At 42.8% G+C, this 17,554-nt stretch overlaps 1 protein-coding gene across 5 annotated transcripts in view; it reads left to right on the forward strand.

Moving 5' to 3' along the window:
• The window catches only part of POU2F1 (POU class 2 homeobox 1), a 210,999-nt gene that overhangs the window by 154,319 nt on the left and 39,126 nt on the right, over nucleotides 1–17,554 (forward strand). For all 5 annotated transcript variants that reach the window (XM_030581056.1, XM_030581066.1, XM_030581045.1 and 2 more), the window contains 2 exons: nucleotides 1,350–1,523; nucleotides 14,452–14,593. In XM_030581056.1, the coding sequence (XP_030436916.1) occupies nucleotides 1,350–1,523; nucleotides 14,452–14,593 (316 nt within the window). The remainder of the gene's footprint in view (nucleotides 1–1,349; nucleotides 1,524–14,451; nucleotides 14,594–17,554) is intronic.

Consider the following 17,554-nt stretch of genomic DNA (forward strand, 5'->3'; position numbering starts at 1 on the left):
AGTGGGCTAAATCCTGCCCCCTCCCTCTCCCCCTCCCAAACCGCCTGCTCTGCATTGCAGAGTATCACTAGCACTAACCAAAGTAAAAAGCCACTTTAGTGAGCCAGTTGGAGGTTCAGCTTTGTAGGAGATATGGCTGTAGCACTGAAGTGCTATGGAACGGTCATGTGGGGGCTATTACCAACCAGCGCAATTTAGAGTGATCTTGAAGCTTCTCTGTGTTGCATTGGGAGCATAAACAGTGTCAGAATTGGGCCGAGGGCATAAACTGGCACAAAACCATCTTTGCCTAAGCCCCTCAGCTGCACTGAACAGAATTTGGCCAAAAGAATTCAGCTCTGCATTTTAACAATGCATACATCCAAGGAGGTGGAGTGAAACACTCAAAGCTCAGGAAATTCTAACATTCAGATTGTGTGCAAAACCTTAACTGTGCAACTCCAATGTTCTCTTAATATATTTTGATTGTGTGAAACCTAGCCTGAATGTGGTTTCCATAGCACACAGACATATCTTAGGCTCTTACTGAAACCCTGTATTGCTACTTTTATATTGGGAAATGATCTTTATAGGCTAATTGTCAGGAATAGCAAACTTTTCAGTAGTTTCCTAGGAAACTATCTGGTTATACTAGGAAAGTCAGAGACCTAAAAGAAATTCCTTTCTGTGAGTTGATTGATTGATTGATTTTGAAGAGGAATTATTGCCATATAATGTCACCATTATAAATACTCTTATGAGCAGTCTCAGCAGAGGTGCCAAGGGAACAAACTTCTCCCCTCCCTAACCCCGCTTCCCAAAATAGTCCCTCTAGGTCAAGGTTGTGTCACATTCACAAGGGGAAATGCTAGGGATATTTGTGCTGCTGCTGCCTCTGCTGAGATTGTTCTGAGGAGAAATAGAGGACTTAAGTCTGTAGAGCTGTCAACTTGATACTGCACCCACAGTAAATTGAATTTTAAAATAAATAAAGGGGATGAATGCCAAACTCTCCAAAAGTATTGAAATATATTACGAGTAATGTTGAACTGTTCTTGAAGCAGGTAGAAGGCATTGGTAAACCGGTACAGTGTGTCTTTTGTTTTTCCTTGGCTGGTTTTGACTGAGTCCTTCTTGAAAAACTATGTACTAATACAGTACAGTGCATTGTGACGGCCTTTATTTGAGCAGTGTCAATAAATTTGAGAGCGCTTCGGGATTTATTAGAAATGGTAGATATATTCGTATTCAACCTGTCTCCTGTGGGAATCTGGACTCCTGAGTGAGATTTATTTCCACTATTTTGTGTCTTAAAAAAAAATCTTTTCATTTGTTTTCATTTTTCTCTTCCTGTCTCCTGCCCTCAACAGCCAGCAACCCCAACACGCACAATAGCAGCAACCCCCATTCAGCCACTTCCGCAGAGCCAATCAACACCAAAGCGAATTGACACTCCCAGCTTGGAGGAGCCCAGTGACCTTGAGGAGCTTGAGCAGTTTGCCAAGACTTTCAAACAAAGACGGATCAAACTTGGATTCACTCAGGTAAAATTGAGTAATCCTATACCTCCCAATATAGGGTTAAATCAGTTTTCAGATCTGGAGGGAGGGGACAATAGCACCCCCTTTTAAGCAGAACCTTCTTAAATAGAATTAAGTTCTTGTCTTTCCCTTCTATATGAGGGTTCTAGGAAAGAACAGAAAAGGCCATACACATCTTACTTGCTCCCTTGTTGGTTTTAAAAGGTAGCCATTTTCCCAGCAGGTGCATGCATTTATCAACTCAGGCTGTCATTGAATGTGCACTGTTCAGCCTAGAAGATTTAAAAAGAATAGGTCAAAACACTTTAAAAGCTGCCCTCAGAAATGCAGCCTCTAAAGTCATATAGAACACTGCACCGTTCTAAGTGTTTAAAGATTGTGTCAAAACTGATGAAGCTGCTTTATATGTTGAAGGGTTTTATCATTTGAACTCATTTTCCTATTAAATATTAGTGATTCTGTATTGGAGGTTTAAGGCTTGCAAGGATCCGCAAATAAGAGCTTAAATGGCAGAGGAGAAATCTTAAAAGATGATTCAGAAACAAGTTTTGAAAAGATAAGCTGAATAAGAAAATAATAAACTTGAAGAAAGCATATGAGATTTGATCACCACTCTGGAATAGTGTTCACATTGAATACTCTGAAGACAAGCTTATCAATCATCTTCCTTTCACCAGGTTTATATGTAAACAGTTGATAAGGAAGGAACTGTTTTAGGGTTAGAGCAAGGAAGCAGGTGTCTGGGCTCCTGAGTTCTAAAAAACCCACCTTAAAAAACAAAACAAAACCCATTTTTGCCATTAAGTATTTAGCAGTGTTTAAGTGAGGATAGAGAAGCAAAATTAAGGGAAAGCAACTTCCACCTGATAGGGCTCATCAGAGCAAAGGTTCACTTGTCTGCTTACCTAAAGCCCAATGGTGAAATCCATTTAGGTGTGTGGAGTCAGAGCACAAGAACCCATCAAGGTGAGGCTGAAGAAAGTAATTTTGAATATATTGAATATGTTTGGATGAAAGGTGCTACTAGTAGTGGAAAGTATGATTATATGTTCTATTTTCTTGTTGCTAAGTGTCATTGTGCTTGGATTCAGGAGTTGCTTCTTGAAAATATCAAAATTAAATGTTTTCTCCTTAAAAATTAAAATCCTCTGTCCCTATCAAGAAGTCTGGTAGCATGCTGTTACACATTGGCATGTTTTGCTAGAGGAAAGAGCAAACAAAAATCAGAAGTCTGAATTCAGAGCAACCAATCCAATTTTTTGTGAATTCAGAATAAGTGAACCCACTGTAGCTGAAAGCATGTGTCCAAGGTCAGATTTATTTTTCTGACAACATTTTAAATGCCTGAAAATCAGGGTTCATAATACAAGTTCCTGCCAGAATCTTCATTACCAGACAAGAACAGCTTGTTCTTAGCAAGATGAAGAGTGTTTTGTTGGCATACTTCAGTCTCTCCCTCATGAGGTGAAGGAGTTACCCAAATATTATGGTGATAAGCATGGTATAAGCACCTGTATGGAATAGAATAGCTTCTCTTGCTTGACTGAGGATTTCTAGTTTGTGCTCATCACAATTGTGACAATTAGCCTGCATTGCTGTGTCATTGTGAAATGATTATGCAGCAGAAACCAGGATTTTTAAGTTAAGGGTTAACTCTCCTTACTGACACTGTCCTGAATTTATACTGTGGAGGAAAAAGCAGACACAATAACTCAAGGATTCTAGATCAGCCCTGGCTTTTGAGCTTAATATCACAATTCCAGTATAATACAAAGGCAGCTCTTTGTATTAAATTTCCCTTTGTTTAAAAAAAAATAAATCCTATTCTATTTACTAGTATTTACTTGATTGATCTATTCTTATTATTTGAGTAAATATGTACATAATTTAGTTAGTTTTTAATAACTATTACCTAATTACATAATTGTGTAGTAATTAAGGATCTTATTACTAAGGTTTCCTCTAGTCATATAATTAGATTGCATGCCAAAGAATAACAGAAAAATTCATTGCCAGTGACATAGTAGGTTATTTTCAAACTCATCGGATTTACTTTTGTTCTTTTCAGAAATAATTACAAGATTCTAGTTTGCATTGTACACTAATTGCCTATTACATTCCATTTTGGGGGTAATATAATAAACTGGTTTTGACTTGCGATAGTTCTGTATCATTTTAAAGTAAGTGCCCAAAACAGATTAATTTAGGGGTTTTATATAATTTAATTTCTTTTTAAAATAGCTGCATGTTTGACGCATTTAAATCCAAGGCAAGTATTCCATCTGAGATAGCTGATAATCCTCGAAATACGGACATTACCTACATCCACACTGGCTAGTTTAGATGTGTTCCTACTATGGAAACTTATGATTGGACGTGTTATAATGTCTTGTGATGTAATACAAACAGATTGGAATATTCTCTCTTGTCACCTCTCTTCTGGCACGAATGACACTATTGTAATGAAGTGTAACTGCTCATATAATGCTCCGTATTTGTTTTTAATTGGTCTATAAGAGGATTCAGTCATTCTATGAAGTGGATCAAACTTGTTTATTGCAAAGTATCTTTTTCCTCTATTTCAGTAGTGGGTGACTCTTTGCTAATTCCCATACAGTAATGCCTTTGCCATCTTTGGGGAAAATTGTTCACAAAGAAATGAATAACTACTACTTCAAGTAATATCATTACGGGTGTTCCCTGGGATGTGCATTTACACGTGCACTTGTTACTGGAGATTGTCTGTGCCCTAGATAACCCTCTGCTCCAATATGAGGATATTTGGGGGAGCAGAGTCACCATCACTGTAGGTCCTTCTCAACTGCCTGCAGCTTGAGAGAATGTTGTAGAGACTGTTAGCTTGCCAAGCTGCTTGCTATTTCTCTTGCTTATTTTTTTTACTCTTTTAGTAGTTTATTTTATTTATTTTTCTGTTATTTTGCACAGTTTGTATTTGGGAGGAGTGCGCCTTCCATTCTCGTTTGTTTTTTCTTAGGCCTCAATTCGTGGTCTTGAGTAACAGGTTATGTCCATGATCCTGGGCTTCAGGCCCTGCCACATATGTCATACGTCTTTTTCCCTGCAGAGACAGATGCTTCGGCTTCTTCTGCCTGGGAGAGACTCTCATCCCCTCCAAATGTATCTGATTTAAAAGTAGACCTAAAAATTGAGGGACGACAGGCTAAAACTCTTGTTGGAATGTTGTCTGGGACCTGCAGAGTCTGAGTCAGATTGCCTTTCCCCCTGCTGTGTATATATATATGTGTTTGTGTGTGTGTGTGTAATATATATTTTCAGTTACTCAAAGAGCCCTGGCGACCATCATTGCTCCTGGAGTAAACAAACATCTTGGGGACCCCTCAGAACTGCTCAGATCATAAAAAACAAGACATTCTGTTCCCCAAAATGGAGTCAAAGAAGGGAAAAATCACTCTGTTGATGATCCAGCATTCAGGAGACCTTGCATCCAAACAAGGGTTCTTCTAAGGCCCCTATCTCCTCTAGTACCAAGACCGTGGTACTGGCTAGGAAAACCACACCATGTACTGAGAAGCCATGTTGTAACACCAGAGTTGGCACTGGACCCAGCACCTCTGAAACACAGTGGCTTTAAAGTTAAGCTGAAATCTTCATTGGTACTACCTTCCAGAGCCAGCAGAGAAGAGTGCACAGATAGCACTTCAGTACCATTTTGAGTGTCACCCATTGTACTAACTCCTGAGGGTCCTTACTTGGAGTCTGGTACCTTCCAGGCTCCTTTTCCACAAGGATCTTTGGATCCTAGAAGAACCTGAGTCATTGTTGCTCGGAGTTACTAAGAGACACTCTCTGCTGGTACCAACTTACTTCCTGGAATTGACCTACCCTACAGTCCTGCTATCTATAATGGTGACTGATCCTCAGTACTGATGTGGTCACTGCTTCCACACAAACTCGTGGAGCATACTGAGAAGAGTTTCTGGCTGGGACAGATATATCCTCCAGTACCGTCTCACTAGCCAACCAAGATTCTACTTCTGGTACTGATGCAGTTACCAGATCCTCTCTGGTCTGCAGTGCCCACTTGATCCCTGGTACCAGCTACAGGTGCCTATACCGGGGTTGGGGCAGACTCCAGCCCCCATATTTTTAAAAGTGGAAAGGCCATGCCTACTCATTCTTTAACATGGGCAGGCGTGGAGTGGCAGAGGCAGGGCATTGCGCTTCATAGCAGGAGAGCTGATAAGGTGATCCCCGATCTCTTCCCGGTGTGGGGCTGAGATGGGCTTTAGCCCCCCACCACCACCATGGGCCCCCCTCTTTCTCCTCCCTCTGAGGCCCCAACCCCTGGCCAGACTATTAGCCAGAGCCATACCCTGGTAAAGGCCATCCAGAGAAACCAAGCTGCTGTGGGGAGCCCTGGACCCTCCTTGTGCCTTGGGCGGCACACCCCAGCTCCCCACCCAGGGCAAATGGAGGGTCATGGGCTCCCCACAGCAGTACAGGCTCCCGGGTCAGCTCTTACCATGTCCCAGCTCTGGCTTCCGGCTTGACCAGGGGTAGGGCCTCAAGGGGAGGAGGAGCAGCAGAGGACAGGGCTCCAGGAGAAGAGGAAGAACGGGAGTGGGGCCCTCAACTTCTATGTAGGTTCTGGCATCCCTGGTACCAGCACCATTTGCCCTTCTGATGGACACAGGGATGACATCTCGTTTGATTTTGAAGTGACCATACACTGCTCCTCTGCTTTTCTGGTCCAGCCTGTAAGAAGTGAGTAACAGCATCCCAAATACACCCAATTTAGGCTTAATTAATTTTCATCTTTATTTATAAATTATTAGTGACAATAATTCTGACAGTTTCTCAGCATATATTTATGCCAGACAACAAACAGATAAGACAGAACAGGTAGGGACCCAAGTTAGCAAGTTCTAGGGTACTGGGAAGCTCTCCTGCACTTCATGGTCAGTCCCTGTTCTCCGGTCCAGTCCTTCAGTTTCTGAACTGGTAATCTGGACTTGGGCCCTTATTCACTTGGTTTTTAATACTTTTTCATATTATGTATTCATCAGCTTTCCTCCAGTCAACATTAAGCATTGTATCTTGCATAATCCATACATATGCACGTGAAAGCTTTTTACACAACTTCTACTGTTAACGCTATTTTCATGTCATTATGTCCTCCTATCACCTTCTTCTTGTTTGTCCCAGTAATAGGGACTTTTAGCATTGCATTTTGTGTATTTATTATACCAGTGCTTTTCAACCTTTTTTCATTTGCGAACCCCTTAAAAATGTCAAGTGGAGGCGCAGACACCTTTGGAAATTTTAGACATAGTCTGCGGACCTCCAGGAGTCTATGGACCACAGGTTGAAAACCACTCTATTACACTATTTAACTTCCTCCAGCATACTAACAAAACACTTTTTCAATCAGCAAGAAGTATTATCTAAACAAATCTATATACTGGAAAGAGAGGCAGCACTCATGCAGGCAAAAGCTAGGCCAAGACCTTGGCGCAAATAGTATCATATCCAAACTCAACCTGTTCAACCTATTTTCACCATTCAACCATTCTTCATCTTAATTCAGTATTATAAATCAGCATATGTGTATCATGCATGCCATTCTACGTTATTCATTAACCTTTATTTTTTTATTTGAATGGGTAAGTTATGAGGGAACACAATGACTTCTGTCAGCATTTCTTGTCGTCTTCAAACGTCGGTTTCTAGGGGATTTTTTTGCTCAAGAGTTCTAGCGTCATGCTTGTAAATTATTAAAAAGCCTTGCTAGTAATTTTACCTATTGCATTTTTGGGGGGCCCTTTTATTTTAGGGCCTTGATAATCAGTTTTTCCCCAATAAGCCTCCCTCCCTTGAGATGCACTCTGAGCAAGAAATTCCCTGCAAGACATACAGCTGGCAAACCTGGCAAGGAGAACCCTGGTATTGCCCCTTCTCTTATGACCTATCTCAGTGGTCTTATTGGAGCTCATCGGTCTCTTATGGCGACTAACTCCTACAATATTCCTTTTCACAAGAAGACGCACCAAAAACCACCACCACCACAATCCTTTGACCCTTCTCCCCAGGAACAATTTGTAGAACAGCTAGTGACAGCAGGGGAAGAATAAACACACTGTGATGGGTTCGATCACAGAGAGACCCCCTTGGGACTGTCATCTGATGTGCTGAAATTACTTCAGAGCCTGATTTCCTTGCTAGCTTGGGACTCCAGAATCCTGTCTTGTTGAGCCAGACACGCTAGCCTGCTGCAGCACAGACACGGGGTCTGGGTCACATCCCCAAGGCTGCAGGCTTTAAGTGAAAACAGCTCTGCAGGTTACCTGACTTCAGCACCCAGACACCCAGCTCCCAATGGCGTCCAAACCCAAATAAATCTGTTTTACTCTGTATAAAGTTTATACAGGATAAACTCATAAATTATTCACCTTCTATAATACTGATAGAGAGAGATGCAGAGCTGTTTGCTCCCCCAGGTCCTAATCACTTACTCTGGGTTTACTAATAAACAAAAGTGATTTTATTAAGTTGTTAAAAAATAAGATTTTAGTGGTTCCAGGTAATAACAGACAGAACAAAATAAGTTACCAAGCAAAATAAAGCAAAAACATGCAAGTCTAAACCTAATACATTAAGAAAGTTATTACAAGTAATATCTCATCCTCAGAGATGTTCCAATAAGCTTCTTTCACAGACTAAAGTCCTTCCTAGTCTGGGTCCAATCCTTTCCCCAGGTACTGTCCTTGTTAGTTCCAGCAGCCATCAGGTGGTAACTAGAAGTTTTCTCATGACTGGCCCCCTTTGTCCTGTTTCACCGCCTTTTGTAGCTCTGGCATGAGACAGGAATCTTTTGTCTCTCTGGGTTCCCACCCCTCCTCCTACATGGAAGAGTACCAGATTTAAGATGGATTCCAGTATCCTGTGACGTGGTCACATGTCCTGTGAGACCCCAGACTCCATTCTTCCTGGACTGGCCCACATGTACGCAGGAAGGTTTGCACGTAAACAGAGCCATTTACAGTTAATTGATTCTGAAACACCATTAATGGCTTCCACTTAATGTTTTCATCAGTAATAGAAGTTTATATCTTATTCTCCTAACTCCAGACACAGAAATAATACATGCAAACAAATAGGATGAATGCACTCAGTAGATTATAACCTTTGTAATGATAACTTACAAGAGACCTTTTGCATAAAGCATATTCCAGTTGCATCATATTCGCATTCTTAAGCATATTTTCATAAAGCATATGGAGTGCAATATCACAAACACCTTCCCACAAATCCTCCTTGCCTTATAAGGCTTTTATGTCTACCCACGCCATCTTATACCAGTGATTTCAAGGCCTTTCAAGATCACATTAAATAAATAAGATCTTACAAATTCTGTCACAGGAGATAACAGGAATCCTGCATTCCTCGTTTAACATCCCCCATGTCTCCTCACAGTAAACTCAACTTGCCCATCTATGATGCTCTGGCCGCAGCCCATGTGGTATGGCAAATTCCTGAAACCACACCAGTTATATGTAAACAGGCTGACAAAAAAATACTATATTCCACCAAGAGACTGTGTGGTTTTTTTTTCTCCCACCCTACGCCTAATTCCTTGCTGGTTGAGGCAGTCAACAAATGAAATAGACATCGATCCCATTTGATTCCATCTGACAAGGAGCTAAAACAGCTAGACCACTGGGCTGCAAAAGCTAATCCTGTGCCTATTTGCAGTTCAGAGTAGCCAATTATCAAGACCTGATGGCAAAATGCGATTTTTGCAAACTATTGCAAGGTTTCTTTTTTTATTGAACACCTGCCAAAGGACCAGAGGGAACAATTCCGAGCCCTCATAATAGGCCAGACAATCACCAAGGAGGATCACCCCTTGAAGGAGACCAAGTTGTTCAGTCATGCCACAAATGAGTCTCTTCATTCGCTTAGAGACTCCTACGTGACACTATGATCTCTGGGCATTTATACACCTGCAACAAAGAAAAAATGCAGTGTATCACAGATGGCTCAACTCTGTTGCCCAGTCCACTACAAGCTCATCCTGGCAAAAATAAGCCTAGAATCACTAAGAAAGAGGGCAACCTCTACAATGACTTGCCAGTGGGCAACATCCTCAAAACAGCTACTTTGACCCATTGATCTAGGGTCATGAACTGTCTCCTGCTCCGGATCCTGCACTGCATCTATCTCCCCTTGAACCCTGTGAGGGTCGACATCTCCAATTTTTTACCTTCCTGGGAGCTCATCACCTCAGTCAGATGGACCTTGGAGGTGATTTCTGTACATTTTTTTTCATTCAGTTCATCTCCTTCTCACTTGCCTCACCCTTCCCCATCCTTCTTCAGGGGCCTTCTGACGAATGTCTCTTGAAGCAGGAGACCCAATCTCTCCTAACAATGGGGGTGATAGTACCTGTTCCACTGGAATTCATCATGAAATGATTGTATAACTGATACTTCCTGGTTCCAGGTAAGAATGGGATGGAGACCAGTTCTGGACGTTGGAACTTTGAACACCTTCATCTGTGCACAATTGTTCAGAATGGTAACCCTAGCAGGGACAATTCTCTCCCTGGATCTGGGAGATTGGTTTGTTCTTCAGCCTTCATGATGCTTATTTTCACATAGTCATGGGCCCCTTGCAGAGGTTTTTCCTACATTTCATGGTGAGCAAGGACCACTACTGGTATTGCGTCATGTCCTTCAGCCTCTCCACTGCCCTAAGGAACTTTAGCAAAGTCCTCTCAACAGATGCAGCCCATCTTCTCCTGATGGGAATAATCTTTTTTCCCTACATGAACAATTGGCTCCTAAAAAGGCCATTCATTTCTTGAGATACAGAAAGCAACCAGCAAGCTCCTATTTCAGTTCACTCCCTGGCCTCTGCCTCAATGTGGAAAAATCGTCACTCACCCACTGAATGCATTGACTTCACTGGTGTCACTCTGGATTCATCCACTGTCAGAGCATACTTGCACACAGATAGGTTTGCCCCAAAGTCCAGCCTTCAAACCACAGCAACTACTTGCCTACAGCTTCTGAGCCTTCTGGTATTCAGTACTTCGTGATAGCCTTAGCAAGATTACACTCCTGATGTCTTCACGTGTGGTTGAGAACTGTCTACAGTCTCCCAACAAGCATAGTCTATCCAAGCAAGTGTCCATACCTCTAAGGGTCCTTGGTTTTCTAAACTGATGGAACGAGCTACAAAAAATATGTGTAAGAGTTCTGTTGTTGCAGCCTCTGCCCGCAGCGATCATCCCAAATGGACGCCTCTCTGATAAGTTGAGGCCCGCACTTTTAGAATTTAGCAGCTCAGGGCATATGGTCAACATACTAGAGCTCAGAGCGGTTCACTATGTTGCCAGGTCTTCCTACTCCACATCAGGGGCTACACAATACAAATAATACTGAACAGAACAGCAAGGTACTATATCAGTCAACAGGGAGAAAGAAGATCCCAGTCATTATGTGCCAAATCCATAAGACTATGGAACTGGTGCATATCACAGTGCATGCAGATCTTAGTGGTTTATCTACCAGGACTGCAGAACATAGTGGTGGACTCTCTCCGCAGCCATTTCTACATCAACCACAAGTGGGAGCTGAATAATGAGGTATTCAAAAGAATATGTCTTACCATGAGTCATCCGGAGATAGATATCTCCATGATATCATCCAGTGCAAAGTGCAGATGATTATCTTCCAGGGGAGGGCACAGACACAACTCACTGAGAGGTGCCCTAGTCATCCTTTTGCCTCACGTACTGCTGTACACTTATCCCCACCATCTTTACTTCTCAAGATCCTAAACAGATTGAAACAGGAAACATTAGTAGCCATTCTTATAGCACCATTGTGATTGTGATAGATGTGGTTCTCAGAGTTGGGTTTACGTGTCTTGGCAACCACCTCTCTCCGCCTCCCTGGACAGTGAATCTCCTCATGCAAAAGTCATGCTTCATCATGCACCTCAAGACCTGGCTTCTAAATTGCTCTCTCGTATAGAACAGGACTGCAGATGTGTACAACGGTACTGCTTAATAGTAGAAAACCCACAATAAAGAAGACTTGTCTGCAGAAGTGGAAATGCTTCCAGGCTTCTCTCCAATTCTGCCTGACTCTCATTCTTGATTACATTCCAAATTTAAAAAACACTCATTTATTGCTGAGCTTGATTAAGGTTCATCTGGCTGCTATGCAGTCTTTCAGTCCCCCACTCCCTGAAAGGTTTTCAATCTTTACTCACCCAACCACTATGAGGTAAGTTTAATCAGGAAATTCACCTACTGGTTTTTTATCCCAAGTCTCACTCATCAAGAGAAGAAGCAAGCCTCCATACACAATGTAGGAAAGACTCTCGCCTTCTGCCTTAACCAGACTAAACCCTTTAAGCCAGGGTTTCTCAAACAGGGGTCACCGCTTGTCTAGGGAAAGCTCCTGGTGGGCCAGTCCGGTGTGTTTACCTGCCCCATCCACAGATCTGGCCGATCGTGGCTTCCACTGGCCATGGATCACTGCTCCAGGCCAAAGGGAGCTGCTGGAAGTGGCAGCCAGTAAATCCCTCGGCCCGCGCTGCTTCACTGCTCCGGGCCAATGGGAGTTGCTGGATCGGCCAGACTTGCAGATGGGGCAGATAAACATACCGGCCCGGCCCACCAGGGGCTTTCCCTACACAAGCGGCGATCCCTGTTTGAGAAACCCTGCTTTAAGTTAATCTTGATCACAGAATGAATGAAGAGGCATCCTATCTCTACGCAAAGACTGTCCAAATATATTTTGGAATGTAACTTGACCTGTTATAAAGCTTCAGAAACTTGTTCCTCTTCTGGAGTGTTTGCTTGTTTCACCAAGGCTCAGTCTACCTCTGTGGCCCTACCGAAAAGCATGCTCTGCAAATGTGAGAAAAGCATTTCTCACATTTGCAGTGCAGTCCTCTGATCTCCAGTGCATGTTTTCCCAGCAGTATGCTATCGTGCCTGCTTCCAGAGCTGATGTGGTTTTCAGTGACGGCATTCTATAGTCTGTACTCAATATACATCATCAGCACCCTCCTCCATAACTGAGGTACTGCTGAAGGAACTCCTGAAGTGGAGTACCCATAGGGATTATATTCAAAGAAGGAGGAGAGGTTACTTACCTTGTGGAGTAACTGGAGTTCTTCAAGATGAGTCCCCCTGTGGATTCTTCACTACCCACCCTACTTCCTGTCTGTCGTCTCTTCTCACTGGACTTCTTGGTTCAGAAGGAATAGGAGTGGCAGTGGGTCCATCCCCGGTATATCCTTGTACCATGGCATAAGGATATCTAGGGCACAGTTGCAGACCCACAGACACTGCTGATGAAAATCACCAGTCAAGAGTGCACAGATGTGTGTACATCTGAAGTGGAACACCCATATGGACGCACATCTCAAAGAACTCCAGATACTGTACATGGTGGGTAATCGTCAGAGGTGGAAGTTGTTCAGGGGGCTGTCACAAGCCTCCTGATAAATCTGTCCAATCTAAGCACAGATCAGAACCATCTCCAAAATGGTTGAAATAGCAAGGTTTCAGATGCGTAAACCCTGCTAGAGTATTCACATTGCCTCTATGGGAGCCAGTTAATGGGCTTTGGAATACACAGAATTATGGGACATATGAGGTAGCATCTCACAATTCATACAGGTTTCCTCTTCTGACCACGTAGTTTGGTGAACCATCAATGGTTTTAGTTTACTTTTCAAATCCACATTGGTATCTTTTTTTCCCATTATATGCATTGTGCAATTTACCAGACTGCCTATTCTTTTTCTCTGGCTTGGAAGTAGCCACTCTTCATTCCCTTAGTTTGTTGGTATGAGGCTGGGTTGTAGGACTAGCTTTGGAGAAGAATACAGTAAGCACTGTTGAGAGTCCAACGAAACCACTTTTAAACTACACTGTATTCAACCAAACCAACCCCGCCAATCCTTTTTTTTTTTTTAAGGATTTTTCAGCTCTGTTATAAAATGAGTTTTAAATTTTGTAGATTTAAACTATATTAACTACTCCTATACCATGCTATTTTCTTTAAGGTGGTTTAAAGTATATGCCATGGGCAGGACCTTTGCCCTTGCAAAACTGCCAAAGGATTTTTAGTGACTACAAACAGGAATTAAATTTTCAAATGAAACTTTAAAATGGTAGCTCCTGAAGAATAGTGCCGTTGAGCCACTTGCAAGATGGGTAACTCACTACTTACTAAAAGGATAGAGACATCTTCTTCTGAGGCATCAGGCCACACTGGGTTTTCTTTGGATGTCTCCAGCCCAATTATGTATAAATGCTAGTGCAAGCAGAATGCTTGATACAGAGCCAAAACCCTGTATTTGGAAAAGTAACTCCAGATGTAGTGGTAATGATGGTCTGGCTGGCTGCAAATTTCCTGACTTCTCTTTGGACAGACATGTAATGTTGATGGAATAGTTGACCATTATTGAGAATAGTTTAACTTTTCTTCTGTTTCTGAAACAGATCTGCTGGAGAGGCTCAGTTTGAACCTCAAAATATAAAATCTAGTAAAAGTTGAGATGAGCACCTTGGCTTATGGACAAATCTGATCCTCTCACCATCTCCAGGATGTTGCACTGAATTGTTGCCCTGAAATAATTAGTATTTCCCAATTCTTTTATTTGAATTTCTCTTTTTGGGGGTTAAGTAGGTACATCTTCAGTTCTGCTCCCAAGAGTTATAGTGTTTGCTGTAAATGCTTGAGTTAATATTTGGTGGGTTGTGGTGCTCCATGATAATGTGGAGACCAAGCCAAAGACATCTGAGATATCCTGGAAAGAGTTCAGATTAAAGAGTGGGAGACTTGGAAAGACTCAATCCTTTTTTTTTCATCATCTGAATTGGCATATGTTAATGAATCCCTCTATCTTTCTCTCTGTGCAGGGTGATGTTGGGCTCGCTATGGGCAAACTCTATGGAAATGACTTCAGCCAAACTACCATCTCTCGCTTTGAAGCCTTGAACCTCAGCTTTAAAAACATGTGCAAGTTAAAGCCACTTCTGGAAAAGTGGCTCAATGATGCAGGTGAATGAGTGTGTGAACTTCTTCACAATCCCACCACAAATCCAGTGGGATTTTGAAAAATTGCTTTACTCTTCTGTTTGGTCTGTTACAAAATCCATCAAGCTTTCCTATCTCTTATTGGGACAGGTAATTCACAAGGATAAGAGTAATAATAGCATTGGTAACCATTCCAAGGGTCAACAGGCCTTTGAAGCAATTTCCATATAGCTTTTGGATATGTGCTCTGCAGTCAGTGGAATCATTGGCTGGTGTGAGGGAAGAGTGTACACCACATACTGTGTGTGCGCGCGCCTACATGCATATAAACTTCTAACTGTCCTCTAGATTCCTTTCCCAGTTGGGTAGTTACAGGAGGGTTGCACACTTCATAGCTAGTGCAGCCAAGCTCACTTCATACACCAGCAGCTCTCTAGATTCATCCAGTCCCTCCACAAGCTCCCTGTGTGCCACCCTCCTTCCCCTTCCATGGACTCTGTGCCCCCTCCATTTCTCCCTCTCTCCATGCTAGGGGCTCTGTGTGCCCCCCCCCACCTTCCCCATCCACCACATATTATTATTTGTCCTTTTCTTTCTCTATGGGAGATACAGAGCTGAGATGGGGGCATTGTTATGCTTGAGGTTGTTAATGGCTGCCATCAACTAGCTCTTTAAACTGTAGACAATAACAGACGGGTTGAAGCTGGGAGGTCTTCTAACCATTTGTTCCCCATTTCCTCCTAGTTTTCCAATTTTCATCAAAATCAATGGAATTCTGCTCACTCATGCCTAGAATGTTACGTGAAATTTTGGAATTGATTGAATGCAGTGTTCAAAAGCTATTGCATTACATACAAACAAAAATGCCATGTAGCGCCTCACTTCACTTGGTGAACAAAGAAATGTCAGCAGAAAATTTTTCTGGCTATTCTGTGGCATCCAACACCAAGGTTTCTCAGAGGGTGCTTCAAGACCCTAGGGCAGTGGTTCCCAAACTGTGTACAGTTGTAACCCCAAATGTGGGCACACCATCAGCAGAATGGGTTATAGTAATCCTGAGTGTACAGATTATGCCATTTTACTCCACAAAGCATGGCCTCGCACCTACGTTGCATGCAAGGTCACGGTGCATAGAGGACACTATTTTGTTCTACAAAATGGCATCCTCTGTACAGTGTGACCTCGCTTGCACCATACATACAAGGGCACGCTGTGTGGAGGACACCAATTTGCTCTACAAAATGTCATCCTCCATGTGGCTTGATTTTGCACACACCAGACGTGTGAGGTCATGCTATGCAGAGGATGCCATTTTGTAGAACAAAATGGCATCCTCCATGTTGTCTGGGGTCCTGGCAGGAAATACTTCATTAAAATGGGGTCATGCCAGCAAAAAGTTTGGGAACCCCTGCATTAGAATTTTATCCAGCTACAATTAAAGTCAGTTGAAAGACTCCCATTGACTTCAAAAGTAGTTTAATTGGAACCTAAGTAGAAGTACATAGAAGGATGTAGCATCTCAGCCAGGGCCCTGTGTATTCTATGACTGTGCTGCAAAATTGTACTCCAGGATTTCAGCTTACTTTTTTTTTTTAATGAAAGTTTCTGGCCCTCATAGTTGCAAAGATAATTTTGAAAACATGAGCTAAATTTAATTATTGTCCATCTGAGTCTGCAAGGAATCTAGAACAGTAGTTCTGAGTAGTGTGAGCTGCCCTTTTCATCTCACTAAGAGCTTGTGGACTCCATGATTCTGCAGCTGAATTCATTATTTATTATTCTTCCAGCATTTTGCTTCCTATCTGACCTGACCTACCTTCAGCTGCCTCTTGTCCTGCACCCTTTCCAAAAATGGGGAATTAACTGGATTACAGTGCTTCCTTCACTGTTCTATAGAATCAGGAGTTTAGGGAGGTCAGGGAGCCAGAGCTCAAGTCCAGCTTTCAGTGAGGGAAGGAGAGAACCAGAAGTGTGTGATGGCCATCTGGGTTATCTAGAGCAGCAGTTCTCAACTGGGGGTCCAAGGCCTCCTGTGCATCCATGAGCCCTTTCAGGGGGGTCATGGAGCCCCACGGCTAAAACCCAGTTCCCCCAAGCCCCAGCACTTAACTCAAGCAGAGTTGGCTTGAGCCCCACCAATCCTTGCCCCTCCTCTCACCCAACTCCCCAGAAGTAAAACTATGCTTATACCAAGGGTCCCTGGAGTCCCGCGCTCTCCCCACCTTCCAGCCCCTGGCATTTTTATAGCATGTTGAAGGGGAGCTCAGCAAGAAAAAGGTTGAGAACCCCTGATCTAGAAAAAAATCCATAATTATTAAGAATTATTGCTGAAAATAATCTTTGATGAATTGTACATCAATGAATATTTTAACTGCCATAGTAACTTGTGTTTGAAGCATGAGGGATGGGAATGAAGGGTATTTCATGGAGATGCAATGAATTAACATTGCTGTGGAATTTAGGGGTTCTTCAAGTAGTGTACCCACAGGTGCTCCAATCTAGGTGCAGTAGCACCCCCTGTGCCTTCAATCAGATTTTTCATAGCAACGTCTGTTCGGACCATGTGTTCATTAGTCTTGTGCCCCATTCTGTTGTTCTTCTTCGAGTGCTTGCTCATATCCATTCCAAGTAGGTGTGTGCGCGCCACGTGCATGTCCGTCGGAAGATTTTTACCCTAGCAACACTTGGTGGGTCAGCTGGGCGCCCCCTGGCGTGGCGCCGCTATGGCACCAAATGTATATCCCTGCCGACCCGTCCGCTCCTCAGTTTCTTCTTACCGCCTGTGTCAGTCGTTGGAACAGTGGAGCGCAGCTTTGCTGCTCTCCACCTCCCTAGCTTTTTGCTCATTCTAATACTTGTTGTGTATATAGTTTAATTTCTGTAGTTCTAGTTAATAGATTTTTGTAAACGTAGTTAGTGTATATAGTTCAGAGGGTCGGGATTAGCCCTTTCCCTCTCCCGGTGCCCAGGCCCATGCCTGGCTCA

The sequence above is a fragment of the Gopherus evgoodei genome, chromosome 1 (genome assembly GCF_007399415.2).
Source record: "Gopherus evgoodei ecotype Sinaloan lineage chromosome 1, rGopEvg1_v1.p, whole genome shotgun sequence".
NCBI classification, from domain to species: domain Eukaryota; kingdom Metazoa; phylum Chordata; order Testudines; family Testudinidae; genus Gopherus; species Gopherus evgoodei.